The following is an 18,267-nucleotide window of genomic DNA, read 5'->3' as shown; positions in this document are numbered from 1 at the left end:
CAAAGCGTGACCTCAAGCTGCTAAGTGCGCTACAGCAGAGCGCCTGAGCATGAGCCAACTCGCAAACTCAAAAAATAAATACAATTTTGATGTAATAAAAAGATTAGAATACGACCGTTGCAACTCAGACATGCAAAATCTCGGAGAATAAAGTCAAATAGAAAAAAAATAATACTGCAACAACACTGAATTATACTGCGACAACTCTGAACTTCCCAAATATATATATATGATCATTCAAACTTAGCGGCCAACATAACATGTCCTTTACCGGGATTCCAGGCCCGGCCCTGCCCTGCCTCACATAACAACGAAAATTGATGCCATAGGATCGGAGCATTGTGCTTGTGGTCCACACTTGAACCACTTCAAACCCTCCCATTTATGAATGGGGGGGATTTTAATTCATTTTACCACATTATTTCTCTTCTGCCTGGCTCTATGTAATTAAAACCCTAGTAGCTCTTAGTCTTTTAGATGGGAGACCATCGCCATCCATATTAAGTTTTCTCATAGTTAGATGTCATAAAGAAAGAAAAATTTGTAATGATATTTTTTTTATAAATTTGGAGAAGAATGAGTTTGAAACTAAAGTCTAGCTCCACTGGTAAGTATTGAACTTCAATGATGATGCGTGAGTTAATAATTAAAAATTAAAATTAAAAAAAAAAGTGGGAGGCAAAAGGTAGGAGAAAGAAAATATGAAACTAAATAAAAGTTTCAAGAACAGGAATAATCAAGTTTAAACACCAAAATTGGAAATAATAAAATAATAATTATGCATGGAAGGTACAACAGCCATCCCTCCTCAAGACAGATCTGTACAACAACAAACTCTCTCCCTCTCTTCCTTCACCTTCCTCAGTTCTCATATATTAGGCACCTCTTGTTCATCCTGCATTGCCATGTGCAAAAGAAGACAACAGTGATAGGGCTTCAGTGTTCCCAAATGGGGCTACTGTTAATTCAATTCCGTTCGTGCTCGTAGGAGATCCTCCAGGAAACAAAATTCCAGAATGTTTTGTATTATGGTTATCAAAAGCTTTAAAGGTAATAAATCACCCAGGAAGGTCATTTGCTTGTCAGTCCTATCCATGAGTTTTCTCGGATATACGGCCCTCTGAATCTTCTACTTTGCTTTCAATTTCCGTTGATTCCTTTAAGGATTCAATTTCCATACTTGTTGTGCGGCTCTTCCTGTTCCTTCGATCCTGGAAATAGATTTGACAAGTATCATAACCATTTGCTTTACAACAGAAATTTTAAGTATGATAGGCATGGTACCAGACAGAATTATGATATCCTTCATCAAACGATTGAATCAATTTTCATAATTATAGGAAGCACCTCAACTATTTTGATTGAAAATTAAAACATTCAAAGGCATAGCCATGCAAGCCAAAGTTAAACAGGATTTCAATTTCAACCCATAATAATTTAGGAATTTCATGGTTCGGGTGGTGTTCAACACCATAAATCCGAAATTTATCATGTCAGATATGTTGTGGTTACTATTTATGCACACAATACACAGAGAGTTCTCTTCGAGAGTGGAGTCAGACCATACCAACCATGATCTAACAGTCTGGTTATGAACACTTCATACTTCAGCGTCAATAGCTGCCACATGAACCTTCCACTTGAAAAATAATGCCGTATCAAAGTTATTAGATATTTAGGTTTTATATGTGATTCTCAAGCAAACCAAATTATAATCTTATCAATGTTCAGCTTATGTGTCAAAATGCAGATCACCAAAAAGAAGATCCATGAACTCAATCAAACTTGCAGAGGAATTCAAGGAAAAAATGCAGATGGAGGTTTGGACAAGTAAACACTTATGATCAATTCTGGGAAATACAAAACTCATACCTCACGGAATGGGTAGTCATCAGCTTCAAGCATCCGTACAACTTGACTCATTTTGGGTCTCTTCTCTGAATCAGGATCCACACACCTGAGTGCAACTAGAAGTGAACGTTTTAATGCTCGCGTTGCAGGTTTGACTTCAAGATTTGGATCCACAACTTCCTCAGCTCTCCTTGTCCCCACCATCATCTTCAGCCACTCAACAAGATTGACCTGCCATGAGCATATGGAGTGCTTAATAGACATTCTTACTAAAAAAATGTCCAGTTACAAACTTCATAAGGAAAGCACTCCATATTGTAGAAAAAGAGAAAGAAACTACGAACAAAAATGTGATTTTAGTATCTTTAGTCAACAAACCGGAGATTTTCTCACCTCATTAGCAGGTCGGCCATAGTCCACGGGGTCCCTTCCAGTAACTACTTCGAGAAGTAGGACTCCAAAGCTGTAAATGTCACTCTTTTCATTTAACATGCCAGTATTAGCATATTCAGGTGCCACATAACTGAGAGTTAAGAGAAATTTCCAATCAGCAAATACTTAGCAATTAAAGGATTATTAATTAATTAGGAGAATAGGAAACAACTCTTACCCAAATGTTCCCATGACTCTGGTCGTGATGTGACTCTCTCCTGAATCCAAGAGCTTTGCCAAGCCAAAATCAGATACCTTGGCATTAAACTCATCATCTATCAAGATGTTGCTTGATTTTATGTCCCGGTGAACTACTTTTGGCTCTATTGCTTCATGCAAATAAGCAAGACTGCAACCCAAGATCATTTATGCAACCCAAGATCATTTAATTTTCTTTGGTTTTTTCAGACTCCAACAAAAAACATAATAAAACTAGCCCAAACTAAAATTAAACATAAAATGTAGTATCAAAAATTAAGTTGGGACTTTGAATTATCATATGAAACTGCTTTGAGCCGGAAAATGAACTTACGCCTTGGCAGTACCAATAATAACCTTCATTCGGGCCTCCCAAGTGAGGTTACCTTGGTTACGCATAGCCCCATGTAACCATTGTTCTAAATTGCCATTGTTCACATATTCATACACCAGCATCCTGCATCATTAAATGCAAATGTGATCATCCTTTTTGTTCTCAAGGCTACAACTCAAGCAATTAAAGACAGTTCAATGAGCAATAGAAATTAATTTTGCAATATTAACATAGCAACATGCTAACATACTCATGGGACAGAACAAATAAGTAATCAATAAACAGCAGCTGAATCACACCTGTGAACTCCTTCTATGCAATAGCCCAAAAGTCGCACCAGATTCTTATGTCGAACGTGACCAATGGCTTCCACTTCAACCCTGAATTCTTTCTCTGCTTGTCCCCTAAATCCCAATTCAGTACACTATTACCAATGACATCAAATAAAGCATAAGAAAAGCCAGATAAGGTGCTTTTAAAGTATCCTTACAGGTTATTAAGAAGCTTCTTCACTGCTACCTCGGATCCATTGATCAATCTACCCTTGTAAACAACTCCATATCCACCCTCCCCAAGCACATTCTCTGCTGAGAAACGATTTGTTGCAATTTCAAGATCCCTAAGAGTAAACCAGTGGCCCCAACCAAGATGTGAAATTTCTGGCAAACCAATTAAGGGAGAGGCTGTCACCAATCCTCCATAAGACAGTGAAGAATGCTTATGACCGGCGCCAGAGCTTCCTTCTTCCCCTGATTGTGAACTACATGCTCTTTCGTGATGATGAACAGAGCTGCATTGACTGATATTGTCAGGATCACTCGATTTACTCATCCCCAAATGAACGTGCATTTTTTCTGAATTCTTGTCACTTGATTTATCGTGGACTGAGAGAAACACACTTTCAGGGTGATCATTGAAATTCTGGCCCACAATTCTGTCAACCTTGATGTCTTTAGAGACATTTGGAATTTGGGTTAGGGAGAACTTATCCAATGATTTTCTAGATTTCCTCCTAAATGAGACCCATACAGATAAGATACAAAGAATCAAAACTATAAAAGCACCAACTGATATACCAATCAAAACCCATAGTTTAAGACCCAAAAATGACGTCTTCTTCGATAATTCCGTATTCAAAGAACCCTCAGAGGACATCTCTGATTTTTCAGATATTAGTACTCAAAATATATGCGAGCCCTCTTTTGGCACCAACAAATTAGCACATTCCCTCCTGAATATAAGAAATATGTCATGAAACCTTATACAGAGTAAACACGTCACAAAATTGTAAGATGAAATTTCAACTTTGAAGAAATCCGATTCAGAATAAGCACAAGTATAAACAACAAGAAGTAACACAACGCATTTAAAGCATCCTTATCCTAATCCAACACTCAAATCTCATGTAGGAAAAGAGTAAGGGAAATACATTAATTCAATCTGAATGAATTGAACAAGATTCTTGGCTTTACATTGCACCTATTAAATAGAACGAAAAAGAGAAAAAGAAAAGAAAAGAAAAGAAAAAGAGAATCTGATACCAAATATAATGTGGCTCAGTTACATTTTTTTTATTGTTTCATTAGTAAACAGTGATTCAAGAAGCAAATCCAAATGCTATTGGAGGCTTTTGACTAATCCTAAATGAAATATAATTATAAAAACAACGATAATGATAATAACTCTATAAATTCAAACCATTCGATTGATTGCCAACACAAGCAAAAAAAAAAAAAAAAAAGAGCAAAATGAATATATTTATGAGAAAGCATCACTTATGATCCAAGCAATTGCCAGCAAAAGAGAAATGTAAATGCTCAGAAAAAGGTAAAAGAAGAAGAAGAAGAAGAAAGCATTTTCACTCAAGTGGGGTATTGATCTAAAAAAAAAAAAAGAAGAAAAACTAACCCCCTTGATCTTCTGCCTTGAGCAAACACAGAAGCAATGAAAGAGCTGCTTCCTTTGTAACCAGCAAAGACACAATAAGCATAGATAGATAGCCAATGTAGAGATCAAATAACACAATCCCAACAAAACCCCAGAACAAAAAAGGCAGTCTTTGCGAATTTTCAGATGAGTAGTTTACAAGTAGAGGAGGCTTTGCTTAATTGCTTTGCTTGTGGCCTCAAGTGGGCCACCCAAAAAAAGAAACTCAGAGAATGATAAAAAGAAAATGGGAAGCAAAGTGAAGACCAGACCCCCAAAAAAAAAAAAAAAATTGAAGAGGAAAATGTGAAATATTTAGAAGTGGGTGAAATGGTTGGTGGGTCTTTGAGAGTTGAGGGAAGAGAGAGAGAGAGAGGGACCTCAAATCAAAGAGAGAAAGCTGGAAAGGGAAGCTTGGTTTGCAATGGAGGAAACCGCAGAAAGAGAAACAGTAAAGGAAAAGCAAAAAAAAAATGAAGAGAATTGAGAGGTGGCATTTATAGCCAACCAAGAAAAATAATGAAAAACACAACTCTCTCTTTAAAGTTGAACAAAGGAAATGATTGTGAATTGAGATTATTTTTAGTCAACTTAAAGAGAAGAAAGTGCAAATCTTAATTTTGCCCTTAAAGTTATTTATCGTATTAATGCCTCAAAAGATTTAGGGGCTAAAAATTTAATTTATATTTGATTCGGTTCGATTCGGTTCTAATTTGAATATTAATTCAGTATTAACTTTTTATTAAATAAATTATTTTAAAAATATTAAAAATAAATTTAATTATGAGAAATGAGTAAAAATTGAAGATTATCCATCATTATCTAACAAAACATGATTTGTCTCACTTGTCCATACAGCTTTAATGTATTTATAATTACATTTTGTATTTGGTATGCACAACTTTCACCTATGCCTTATTATCAAATATCAAAATACCAACAATTTTTGTGAAATCAAATACTTTATTTGCTTCTATTATTTAAGTTCATGCTTATTTTCATTCTTTTGTGTTATATATATATACTTTCTTTGATGGCAATTTAATCGTATTATGCTTTGACAAGCAATGGACAGTGTTATTTTGGGTTACATTGTGTGACTTGTGATTGAGAGTTTTATCATTCACAAAGACATAGAGCCACAAATGAAGCCTTAATCAATGCTCCTTTTTGGAAAAAATAATAGTAAATTGTATTTGGTATTTTTTGTTAATAAAAAAGTGACCATTAATGTAGGAAAAACGAGATACACCTGCCATATATTATAATGTCCATCAAATTGAAAACGGTAGATAAAAAAAAAAAAATTCAATTATAGTTATGTTTAAAATGAGTGAAAAACAAATTAAACCCCGGGATCCCTCTCTTATAACTAAAACGTTATAATTATATAGAGAACCATTATACATCTCTTAGGGAGATTTAATTTATCAGCTTAAATTCTTTAATACTTCTTTTACATATGTTTTAAGAATTGATAAATGGAGAAGTTCACTTAAAATATTCAACAAAATAACAAATAATTAATCATTATTTTACATTATGGTGTTCTCTCTCTCTAGGTGTTCTCCATACATGGTAATTTAAAAAATCTTTATGGTAATCAAGTGGCATGCATGTTGATAATTTTTTTAATTAGTTTAATTAACCCTAGCCACCAATGATAAACATAATAATGTGTTAATGTAAATTATGCTGTTATACTTGCGTACTCTTTTAATTGATAAATAACCAAAATGCTTTGACCAAGCCAACAAAATTTTAAATTTAACGCCAACGGTTGTTAAGACTAATTATGTCATTGTATTTGATGTATTTGACTAAGCCTAATGTTTAAATACTCAAAATAGAATTAAAAAAAAAGGATTTTTAAATTAAAAAAAAAAGGCCTTTTGTTGAATATCATCATTGATTGGGAGCAAATAAAGTATGCATCGAATTGAAGGCTTTGATTAGAAGCATACCTTTTTTATTAAAGTATGACTCAAATTATTTGTTTTTTCTTTTTTTAGCTTTTTCCCAGATTTACATTAAATTGTAAAAATAAAAAATAAAATAAAATAAAGTTCGAAACAAAGATGTGCTGTTTCGTTTGAAACGCGGCAGTGGGGGTCCCGCTCTGGGTCCCACGATCTTTGACTTAAAAGGGCCAATAGTGAATTGTCACCTTCTGATCATAATAAACCATGTGATCTTACGGGGGTATATAATAGATCACGGTCAGCAGCTTTTACAGGACCCAAAACTTGCACGTGCATCACGTGCATGTCGCGTGTAAGGCTGCTTCTCTACCTTTTTTTTTTTCTCTCTCTCTCTATTATTTTCTAGATAATCAATCAATTAATTAATTAATTACGAAAATTAAAAAAAAATCAAAAGATGATGTTTCATTACACAATATGGAGAGGGAATGTCTCAATGTGTAATTTTTTTTTCCTTGAAATTATGAAATATGAATAAAAATATAATAAATGTACAACTAACACAAACATCAAAAACATCTTGAATTGCTAAACTGCCGAGCTAGATTGAAGAGAAAGCTCTGATGCCAAGAAGAAGGGGATTATCTGTTTCTTAATTATTGGGAATATTTTTCTCCAACCCTAAAAAGGAAAAATGACAATATTCATTTCTTCAAAGAGGTAAAAGGGCAAAAAAAAAAAAAAAAAAGATGCTAAATGATTTTACCATCACTAAAAGGGTTAACGTATTTTTATAATATTCATAATTACACAACGTTTTCAAGTTTTGTGTTAGAATTTTTTTTAAATCTTATTTGAGTATTTAAATTAGAGTGTTTAATTTATTTTTTTTAGCGTTAGAGGAAAATTTATCTCTATTTAAATATTTTATAAAAACAAGAAAGAACTGCTATTCGAACTCAAACAGATTTCCTCAACAAGTTACTATAAAATCTTAAAAATATTAAATCCAAATTAAAACAACTTTTGAGATTGGAATTTGATATAATCATTGTTAATGAATTTTTAGTGTATTTTAATTCGATCTTTTTTACTTGTCTATTACAGAGAGCATATGCACTTATCGGTTGTATCAATATTCTAATTAAATCTAGAGTGTCACAAGTCAATAACTAACAAAACTTAGCTTTAAATGTATTTAAGGTAAGAGATCCTAACTTTTTTTTTGGTATATTAAACTATCTGGTATATAAAGACCATATTAAACATCGACTAATCTAGATTTGAGTCCTGTAGGATCACTAGGGCGGTAAAGCTCTCCCAACAAATATTTGATGCAGTTGCATTCCCAAACTTTGAACCGAGAACCTTGGTTAAGTTAGAACAACCTCATACCAGCTGATATACGAGCTTGTTGTTGGAGCCTAACTTTCTGCTTCTTCTTTTTTTCTGTTTTAATAAAATACACATTTATATTATTAAAAAAATACACAACCATTATTATAATGCAAGCAGAATTTAGACCTTATATCATTTGCAATATCTCAAAAAATTTATTATTATTTTTTTTTACTGTTTTAATCAGCTAATGATCTCTGCTAAAACATCAACTATAATTGAGAAACTACATCTTTGACTCATGCTTTGCTTCCTAGTGAAAATTTCAAGGGACACAAAGTAATTACTACTCATTCATTCGTTTTTATTTTTGTATTTTATCATTGCTTCTCAATTTTACATAATAAATAACGAATAAATAAAGAATAAACGGCTTTAAATTAGGCAGACACAAAATCTCTTTTTGGTAATACTTGGTGGTCTATAATCATGACAGTGATTCATTAGATTTGTGGTGGGGGAGGTATAGTTTTAATTAAAAGATCAAGTTGTATATGCTAGGTGACACACACACATTTATATTTTATTAAATTATACGCATAGTGTGGAATGTTCAATTATGTCCTGTCTCCACCTTGCACTTCACACTCCCATTATTAACAAACAAATCTAAAGAGTATTATTTTTTTGCCCCCAAGTGTCTTCACAAAAATTTGAAGTGTTTTCAAGTTTCTTCAGTCAAATGTCACAAATATAAATTTGCTTTTTTTTTATTTTAAAGTGTTTTGGTTCAAACACAGCCTCATTATTATTATTTTTTAAAGTGGACAAATTTTCATACCATATCTGCATTGCTTATTAATTAGCTCTATAATGCTAGCTATGGATGAGTTTTCAGTTGCTACTTGCTAGTTTTTATATACTTTTCTTACATTCCCAATTAAAAGCATCATATGAATAAACCCAAATTGATGGAAACATGGACAACTTGTAGTCGCAAGCAATTCTGTTGGTTTCTTTGTGTCTCCATAACAGTCCAATGAGATGCTTCCTTTATTTTATTGGGTGTTTAGAGAATCATCATTATTATAATATCAGTTTGTTTTAGTACTTTTCCTGCCACAACCATGCCATTACCTTGCACAATCAATAATTATCTGGATAATAATAATAATAATATTAACGACCAACATAATCATCTCTATTATTGTTATGCTTAATTATGATGACGTTCTATGCAAACTATTGTCAAAAAAACCATAGCATCGGAAAAATATTTGGGAAATTAGATTTTCTAGGACAAGTAGAAGTTCTATTCTATTAAATCTATATAGTTAAAATTACTGTAATCCCATTAAAGGGCTACGATTGTTGCACATAATTGAATTGCTTTATATGATCGTTTTTGTTCTGAAAAAGCGAAAATTAGACAAGAAATTAAAAGTGCTAAAAAAAAAAAAAAAATCTTTGCGGTGAACGTGGATCGAACACGTGACCTTCAGATCTTCAGTCTGACGCTCTCCCAACTGAGCTATCCCCGCGATGTTCTTTAGGTGAAACAATAATTATTTTACCGTTTACTCATTTGCTTCAAATGACGTCCCAAAAAGAAAGTTTAGGAGCACAATAAATCCCATAATCCATTATCTTTTCAATTTAGTTTTAGTGTTCAATAAATTTTTTTAAAAATTAATTTTGGCAATGGTACTCCATCTTACAATAGCTTTTAAAAAATAAGAAAAGAATAATTTTTTAAAAATTTGATTTTAAGAATCAATTTTATATTTAATACAATTGTGTGTGTGTACATATATATATAATTAAAGAAATAAAATTATTAACTTTAAATAAATTATTATTATTACTAATCAGGGTTTTGATTTGGGGTATGTTATTCGGAAAACATGGTTGGCACGTGCTGAAACTGTTGGGTTTGAACATTAAACTGGCTTTTACTACGGGCATGTGCAAGTTGATAAATTGAAAATGTTGGCAAATGGTGAAATGATTTAATTCACTGCTGCTTTTTGGTGGTAACGTGCTTTGCATTCTTCTTTCTTGGCAGTTTGGTGGGTTTTCTGGGGCAAATGATCTGCAGAATATCCTGTTATACTTTCTTCCTCATATGCTGTCTCTTGTGTTTCGCCTGCTGGAAAACTTTTCCTACTTTAAAAGCTTTTGCAATTAATCATTTTTCCGACATTTTTTTCTTTTTGAATGGCATTTTTCTGACTTTGAATAAGTATGTGATTAACCAACTGATGGATTTTCAATTTTATGAGTCTGTATATCACGTTAATCCTTGAATTTTCTGATTCATGTGATGGGATAAAACTTTTCTGATATTTGCTTCATCAGCTTCTTTGTTACGGCTGCTGGCTTGCCGAGTTTGTGGAGCCTTTCCCTGGCAGTTGTAGATATTTATACCCTTTCGGTGATGCGATCCTTGCAGAACTACAGAATTGTCAGCTTGTTCACTGTTGGCACCACCAATTCTCAAAACAATTGTTTCCTTGCATTTATCTGACTGACGCAGTTAGCATTTACGTCTGCCGTATGGGACCTTCCTGGGTTAAATTTGGCACCCAATAGATGGACATATTTTGAGCTGCTTGATTTTAGTCATGATGCTTTTCAGAGAGATTTGTTCCTTTTTTTTTTTCCTTTCAAAATGAAAAATGTAAGTTAAAAGTTATCCTTTTCATTTTTCCTTCCATTTACTAAGTTTGTTTAAGAACTGAAGGTGCAGTTTTAAATCACAGAATCTTGTTATAGACAATGAATTGAATGCTGCCTGGCGACGTGCTGCATTTTACACCAGCTGAAGACATCTGTTCTGACTTGTGAGCTTATTGATTACGACAACTTCGGTTTCAACTTTATGGCTAACTGATGATGTGTCTCTTCTTGCAGATATATAACACCACTCTTACATTTGCTGCAGCATGTGCTTCAGCTGGCATCAAAGTTCTGGTTGACAATGATCTTCAAAGATGTTCCCAGAATCACTTTGGCATTATTTGAATATCAGCAAAGCCTTATATTGATGCTGTGTGATCTCTCTCTTGCCATTTTTGTTCCAAGATGCCCAAAAATTGAACTTTGATTTTGTTGTTGTGTGTATAGATTTGAAATCAGGCTGCAGAATGAATACTTGGAGTGGTGATTATGGATGGGTGAATATCATTTTGACTGGGATATTCAATTGATTGAATTTTAATTCTTAGTGTAATTAAAAGCGATCCTATGGAATTTGAACATGACATTTTAATTCATTCATCCATCGCGTGTTTGTGCTACTCAGATCACAACAAATTATCATCTAATAACTAGTAATCGCATCCTTGTAAAAAAAAAAAAACATAAAACTCATATATGCATTGAATCCAAATCTGTCTAGAAAACTCCATAAAAAAAAAAAATTATGTCTAGAAAACGAAAGGGTCCAGCTATGTTGCAACAGTGGTACCGTACTACTGTTGCTTTCAACCATTAGATCTAGTTAATACAATTGTACAACTATAGATTCAATAACTGATTGCAACAGTGGTACGGTACATACTGTGCTCTAACTAGATAAAAACAAAAATTACAAATTATAAAATACGAACACTGTACATATTTACAGATATTTTGTACACACAAACAAACATATGCACTTCTTCTATACAGGCTAGACATTCATTATTCGGTGAAGAATAAGACCGGGCGGGGGAGAAAAAAAAAAACGGAAGGCAGCAACAAATGCTACTGCCAAATGTAGTAGAATGAATATGACAATTTTAATCTGGCGATCGTAGTCTACGGTCCAGAACACTGCATCTTTTTGCCAGTCTCGTGCTTTTCCGTGTAAGTGCTTATCCCTGGTTTCAGAATTATTATATGAAAAATAAGATAACAATGAGAAATCTAAAAAGACTTGCAGCTGAAGGTTTAACATTAATAAAGAAAGGAGAGGATTGGACTCGAATTGATTTTTTTTTTCATTTTATTTTCTATCTTCCTCAAAATCCAAACTGAGATGGTTGATGAAATCATTATTTTAATAAATATAAGGATCAAATTAAAAGATAAAAATAATATTGTCTTGAAAAATGTTTTTTTTTCTTATCTTTTAATTAGGCTCTCTAACTTTAATAAAATGATTTCTTTCCATTAGAAGATAGACTATATACGCACACAACGCATTATCGTCAAAAGAAAATTAAAATGCCATTATGAAGATATGATATGGATATTAAAATGAATTATATGTTTTTTTTTTAAATGTCAGTATGTGAATGTGAAAATTCGGGAAGAAAAATAAAAAGAAAAGTGTTGAAATAATGCGGGGGCTACTGCACAGGGGCAAATGCAAATGAGAGGACTGACCAGAGATAGGAAAGGCGGCCATTGATTCTTCTGAATGTATACATCCGTACCCTGCAGCATTCGTTGAGCCTCTTCCCCAAAAGTCGATGGCATATTCGTTAATACGAAATCTTTCAAAGTAGCGGCCAGGTTTCGTAGTCCTTCAGGTGGCTTGAGTTTGTTACAGCTTCTGATTTCTAATTCTCTGAGGCGAGGCATTGCCGCTTCCTGCACTGTCCACTCTTCCAAACTAGACAAATTCCAGAGTTTCAAGACACGCAGTTGTGGAAATCCTCCGGCTTGGCATGTCATTTTTTTACCTTCGTAGGCTTCCCCGATGATCCTGAGTATGTTCAGGTGACAGAGTTTCTCCAGCGCTTCCATTGGATCCCAATATAGTCTTGACATTGACAGAGTCACTATTTTTAAGTTACGAGGGAAAGAGCTGGTTTTAGCAGAAAACATACGCAGAGCTCCTCGCAGATACAGTTCCTGCAGGTTGGCTTGTGCCTTGAACGGTATGTCGCTGTAGTCGTCCCTCCATGCATATACCAACTTTAAGGATTGAAGCCTGGTCGATCTAGAAACCAATTCTGCGATGGAATCTATTACTCGCTGTGAATAGCATTTCACACCCAGCTTTCTGAGGCTAGCCAATTTTGTAAAGTCAAATGTTTGATTGAAAAGAGAATCATCTCCCATGGAGAGACCCCACAAAGTTTGCAAATTGTTTAGCGAAGAGAAGTTTAGCCAGCTTATGGCAGAATGAATCCAGTTCAAATAGAGATGTTGCAGCTTCTTTGCTTTCCATATGGAATCAGGCAAATAACGCAGTTTGGTGTGCTTCACATCCAAAGTCTCCAAATATCGCAGATTGCCCACAGAATTTGGAAGAGAATCTATGAAAGTTGATCTTAAGCCTAGATAGCTCAAGTGCAACAGTTTTCCTATTACATGATCAGATAACTTAGGCTTATATACGCCCTCAAGATCAAGCACCGTAAGCAACACTAACCCTCTGTTAGAGATAATCTTATCAAGAAACATAGATATTTCGATAGCAGGTGAGCAATAAATACGATTGTCGAAAGCAACGTAAGTACGCAGGTGCCAGCTCCGGTCAAGAAATGAAGAGCGAATAAGCTTGGTGTTGACGCCGCCGGACAAGTAGGCTGCCAGACGACGTACTGCAAACGGAGATTGTTGTTGCTCTGTGAACTGATGGTGAAAAAATCCTGCCTTCTCTGCCTCTTCAGAGAAGACGCTGTAGACAGCACTGGGCATACGACACATTTTCGGGGTTCCATCTAGTCTCCATTTTGTTACTTGGATCAGGTTTCTAATGACTAATTCTTCAAAATACATTTCAGCCAGATCAGTGTCAATGGGTGCCGCAAATCCCTCTGCGCACCATAGATGAATCAATCTCCTCACAGGGATCTCAAATCCTCTAGGAAAAATCCCCACGTAGAGAAAAAATGGCTTTAACTGGGAAGGTAGCTCTTTATAACTTAAAGCTAAGAGACTTACCCCACTTCCGGTGCCGCTTCCACTTCTGCTGTTATCAGCATGCTCAATCACTTTTGACCAATATTTTGCTCCTTTGGTAGATAGCAAACCTCCAAGCAAGCTTATATGTAAAGGTAAACCGCCACATATTTCTAGGATTCGCTCCTTGAATGTGTTGATCGACTCTGAATTATTATTCAAGTCATCATCAGATTCAGCTGCTGTTGCTACTGGCACCTTTTTTAACAACAGTTTCCAGCTCTCCTCTTTGTTTAATCGGCTTAAATGTAGAGTTGGACCAGCAGCTTCAGCCTCCGGTGGTATATTATTTGCATTGCTAGTAGTTAAAATTATTTTGCTATCCTTGGATGAGGCGTACAGAGCGTCTCGTAGAACTTGCCAAACTTGTGGTGTCTCAACATCTTCCACTACAATAAGATAGCTGATCTCTTTTAGAAGTGTGGTGAGACTTGACGCCAATTCTGCTTCTGGAGATGATGCTTCCACCAATGTCTCATCGTCAATCTGTTGTAAAATATCAATCAGAACATCCCTAAATTTGGCGTCACCACGAACACGAATCCAGGCTCGTTTTGCAAAATGCCGCTTCACATCAACTCTATCATATACAGTTCTTGCCAGAGTTGTTTTCCCGGAGCCCCTTTCACCAAGAATTGCAATGATTTGATGAGTAGAGTGACAACGGTCACGATCATGATCGTCATTGGGATTGTGATTCTGTTCCGGGATTAGTATAGATACCAGCTCCTTCATTTGGTCTGCAAGACCAACGATGCTCATTTCTTCTTTAAAATAAAGATCAGAAATTCTTTGCCATCGCCGCCGCTGCTGCTCCTCCTGCTGCTGCGGTTGATGTTCTTCGGATGGATGGTGAAATAGTCTTGCATTTTCTGCCTCTCGAGAGACGGCATCATATACAGCACCAGGCATACGACACGTTTTCGGGGTTCCATCTCGCCTCCATTTTGTTACATAGATCAGGTTTCTAATGACTAATTCTTCAAAGTAGATTTCAGCCAGATCAGTATCAATCGTGGCCATAGCGCACCATAGACAAATCAAACCCCTTACAGGGATCGAAAATGCTCTAGGAAAAAGTCGGATGCAGCGAAACAATTGCTGTAACTGTGAAGGTAGTTCTTGATAGCTTAAATCTACAAGATTCCTTGTCCCGCTTCCGCTGTTATCTTCTACATTTTCTACACTTTCAATCACTTTTGACCACTTTTGGTAGTTTGCTTCTTTGGTAGACAGCAAACCTCCTAGCAAGCCTATTCGTAAAGGTAAACCGCCACATATTTTCAGGATTCGCTCCTTAAGTGTGTTGATAGACTCTGAACTATTATTCAAGCCATCATCAGATTCAGCTACTCTTGGTAATGGTACCTTTTTCAACAATAGTTTCCAGCTCTCCTCTTTGTTTAATCGGCTTAAATGTAGAGTTGCGCCCGCGGCCTCAGCCTCCGGTGGTATATTCTCTGCATTGCGAGTAGTTAAAATTATTTTGCCAGATGAGGAATTGCAATACAGAGCATCTCGGAGACCTTTCCATACTTGAGGTGTCTCGACATCTTCCACGACAATTAGATAGCTGGTCTCTTCTAAGAGTGTGGACAGACTTGACGCCAATTCTCCTTCCGGAGCTGATGCATCCGCCACCGTCTCATCGTCAACCTGTTGTAAAATGTCAATCAGGACATCCCTTACTTTGGCCTCACCACGAACACAAACCCAGGCTCGTTTTGCAAAATGCCGCTTCACATCAACTCTATCGTACACAGTTCTTGCTAGAATTGTTTTTCCGGAGCCTTCTTCACCAACGATTGCAATGACTTGATGAGCAGAATGATGACGGTCAAGATCAGGATCTTGCAGAAGGAACTCCGTAATGATGGCTTGATTATTAGGCTGATCATTATCATCATTCTCATCGTGATTGTATGCCGGGAATAGTCGAGATACCAGCTCCTTTATTTGTTCTTCAAGATTGTTTTCTGGGATTATCAGAGATGCCAGCTCCTTTATTCGTTCTTCATTACCAACCATGATGTTCATTTCTTCTTCAAAATGAAGACCGGAAATTCTTTGCCATCGTTGCTGCTGCTGCTTATTGTGAAAGCTCATTGTCATCGTCTCCTTGGCAATGCCACCAACAACATCATCAAGATTCAAGATAGTCGTCGCTGCTTCGTTCTTGTTTACCGAGTGATCAGTGGACAAGTCCCTGATCTGATTCATGAATTTCGTCATCTCATCGGTTAAATAATCAATCTGGATACTTGAAGAAGAAGGCGTGAAGCACATTAAAGGGGAACAAAATTTCTTGAACAGATTTTCTCTTATTTTGATATCCGGAAATTCTTTTCGGATAAGTAGAGTGTCAGTAACATCCTCTACTGAGTAAACTGCTTCCAGGAGGCGGGCAGATGCTAAGCCTAAGTCAACATAGTCTTGATCTTCATCTTTCAGAGATTCTTTCAACGATTTGATATCCTGCACTTGTTTTTCAAATTTGGGGTTGCTACTTTTTGCTTCGTCAAAGACCGGATTTTCTAATTTCCGAATCAAATGGTCGACAATATTTTTTGCACCCATGGAAAGGGAATGGGCAAGTTACGCTTGAAAGGGACAGAGCAATTAAGAAGATAGAGTTTAATTTGAGATAGGACAACCCAACTGATGGAATCTCAATTATATTTTCGTCTCTCAGATCGTATGCCAAGGGTGTAATCTCATGTTCTTGAATGTGTATTTGTTCACGCGAGGAATTGGATAATTATCAACTCAACTGTTTACTTACAGCACGAGGGAAATGGGATTATCTCCCTTAAGGTTGTTTGGAACGGGTAAAAGACTATTCCATAGTGGAAGAACTTATTTTTATTTATAAATTCAATTAGCTTCTTTTCACTCATTGATGTAGGATACAACTCAACAAAAGTAAAACTGAGAATTTTAAAAATTTCATTAAAACATTCGCAAAATTTGTAAATTCTTTGAATCTCTAATATTATTTTCACAGCTCAATATGCATTATTATACTATTATTTAAAACTCTTATATGTCACAAATTGATGTGAATCATTGTAGGATTATTGCATGGACATGCCAATGTTATTTATTTTTATTAAGATAAGTGATATTTTGTTACTTCAACGACCAATGGAGACACAAACTAGATCTCTTTATATGAAAAACACATAATTTTCATTGTGTCTGTTTCCATTTTATCCTCATAGTGTCCAAATACCATTTCTCCTTCATTAATACATTTATTTTTGTGTTTTCACTTAATCAATACTTTCATTCAAAGTAGGTCCAACTGTAAAAGAGTAAACCTTTTTCTTTTTTTGGTTAGCCGAAAAGAATGAATGCACATTCCAAACGTACAAGTAGAAGCAAGTATAGCCTAAGTAATTAAGATGCCCCTATATTAGTAGAGTACAACCTAAGAAAAATACCTCTAATATGTTCTAGATTTTCAAGCCCGATGAACATTCCAAAGCGCATTCCATACTTGCTAATAAAGGAGCATATTAATTACTTAAGCTACACTTAATTCTAGTAGCAAGATTGGAATGTGCATTGATACTTTTCATAAATAAAATAATCAACACTTGTTCAGCCTTAACAGAAAATGTACAGCTACATCCATTAATGTAGCTTTCAAGACTGCTTAAATGCACACTGAACAATGCATCTCCTCAAAATTCAAAACCCTGGACCCAAAACTTTCGAACTTTTAAATATTCATACATCAATAATGAAACAATCCCAGAGGAGCCAGGACTATTGGCTGATTTCTGAGCTCATAAACAATGCAGCAGCATTGTAACAATGCCGAATTTTTGAGGCCTCCGCCTCAACAATTTCAAATTCACACACGTACCGTAAAAATGTCCATAAGCAAGCTACGGTGGCCATACTAATGCATTAAATACTTAACATATTAGCTTGATAAGGAAGTGGTTTTGCAAAGCAGCAAAATAATAATGAGCCCGTGATGCTAAATCTTGTCTGGAAGTGATAACTAAGACTAGTTAAATAAGGTATCAGTTTCAACTTTCAACTTTCTAAATCCCAAGTAGAAAAAGGAACTAAATTACAAAAAGAAAGTACGGAGCAGTTACATATCCTAAAATAAAATGATTTATCTGAACTAAATTACATATGATGTACCCAAAAAATGATTTATCCGAACTAAATTGCATAACAACAAAATATAAAAATTAAAATTGTGCTGCTATTAAAATGATTTATTTGGAAGCAAGGAAATCAGCATCACAATTTGCTTCCTATAGTTTAACTACTCCTTTAGGCTTGCATGCTCTTCATTCTCCTCCTCCTGTTATTGTTGGCTTACTTTGTAATGATGCTTATGGGATT

At 35.1% G+C, this 18,267-nt stretch overlaps 2 protein-coding genes and 1 non-coding gene across 3 annotated transcripts; all 3 read right to left on the bottom strand.

Moving 5' to 3' along the window:
* Positions 1–686: 686 nt before the first annotated feature.
* Positions 687–5,295, bottom strand: LOC102609781 (probable receptor-like protein kinase At2g42960). The gene is made up of 8 exons (XM_006484810.4): positions 4,724–5,295; positions 3,306–4,046; positions 3,115–3,219; positions 2,816–2,938; positions 2,462–2,632; positions 2,245–2,374; positions 1,873–2,082; positions 687–1,211 (listed from the first exon to the last, which is right to left on the bottom strand). The coding sequence occupies exons 2-8, from the start codon at positions 3,968–3,970 to the stop codon at positions 1,089–1,091; spliced, it is 1,527 nt and encodes a 508-aa protein (XP_006484873.1). The 5' UTR covers positions 3,971–4,046; positions 4,724–5,295; the 3' UTR covers positions 687–1,088.
* A 4,174-nt stretch (positions 5,296–9,469) lies between these two features.
* Positions 9,470–9,542, bottom strand: TRNAF-GAA (transfer RNA phenylalanine (anticodon GAA)). Its single transcript has one exon. It is a non-coding gene; the product is annotated as a tRNA-Phe (tRNA).
* A 472-nt stretch (positions 9,543–10,014) lies between these two features.
* On the bottom strand, positions 10,015–16,640 carry LOC112499030 (probable disease resistance protein At1g59620). Its single transcript, XM_025101644.2, has 2 exons — positions 12,373–16,640; positions 10,015–11,864 (listed from the first exon to the last, which is right to left on the bottom strand). The coding sequence occupies exons 1-2, from the start codon at positions 16,474–16,476 to the stop codon at positions 11,859–11,861; spliced, it is 4,110 nt and encodes a 1,369-aa protein (XP_024957412.2). The 5' UTR covers positions 16,477–16,640; the 3' UTR covers positions 10,015–11,858.
* Between the last annotated feature and the right edge of the window lie 1,627 nt (positions 16,641–18,267).

This window comes from Citrus sinensis, chromosome 4, assembly GCF_022201045.2.
Source record: "Citrus sinensis cultivar Valencia sweet orange chromosome 4, DVS_A1.0, whole genome shotgun sequence".
NCBI classification, from domain to species: Eukaryota; Viridiplantae; Streptophyta; class Magnoliopsida; order Sapindales; family Rutaceae; genus Citrus; species Citrus sinensis.
This window is presented reverse-complemented; position numbering and strand designations above follow the sequence as displayed.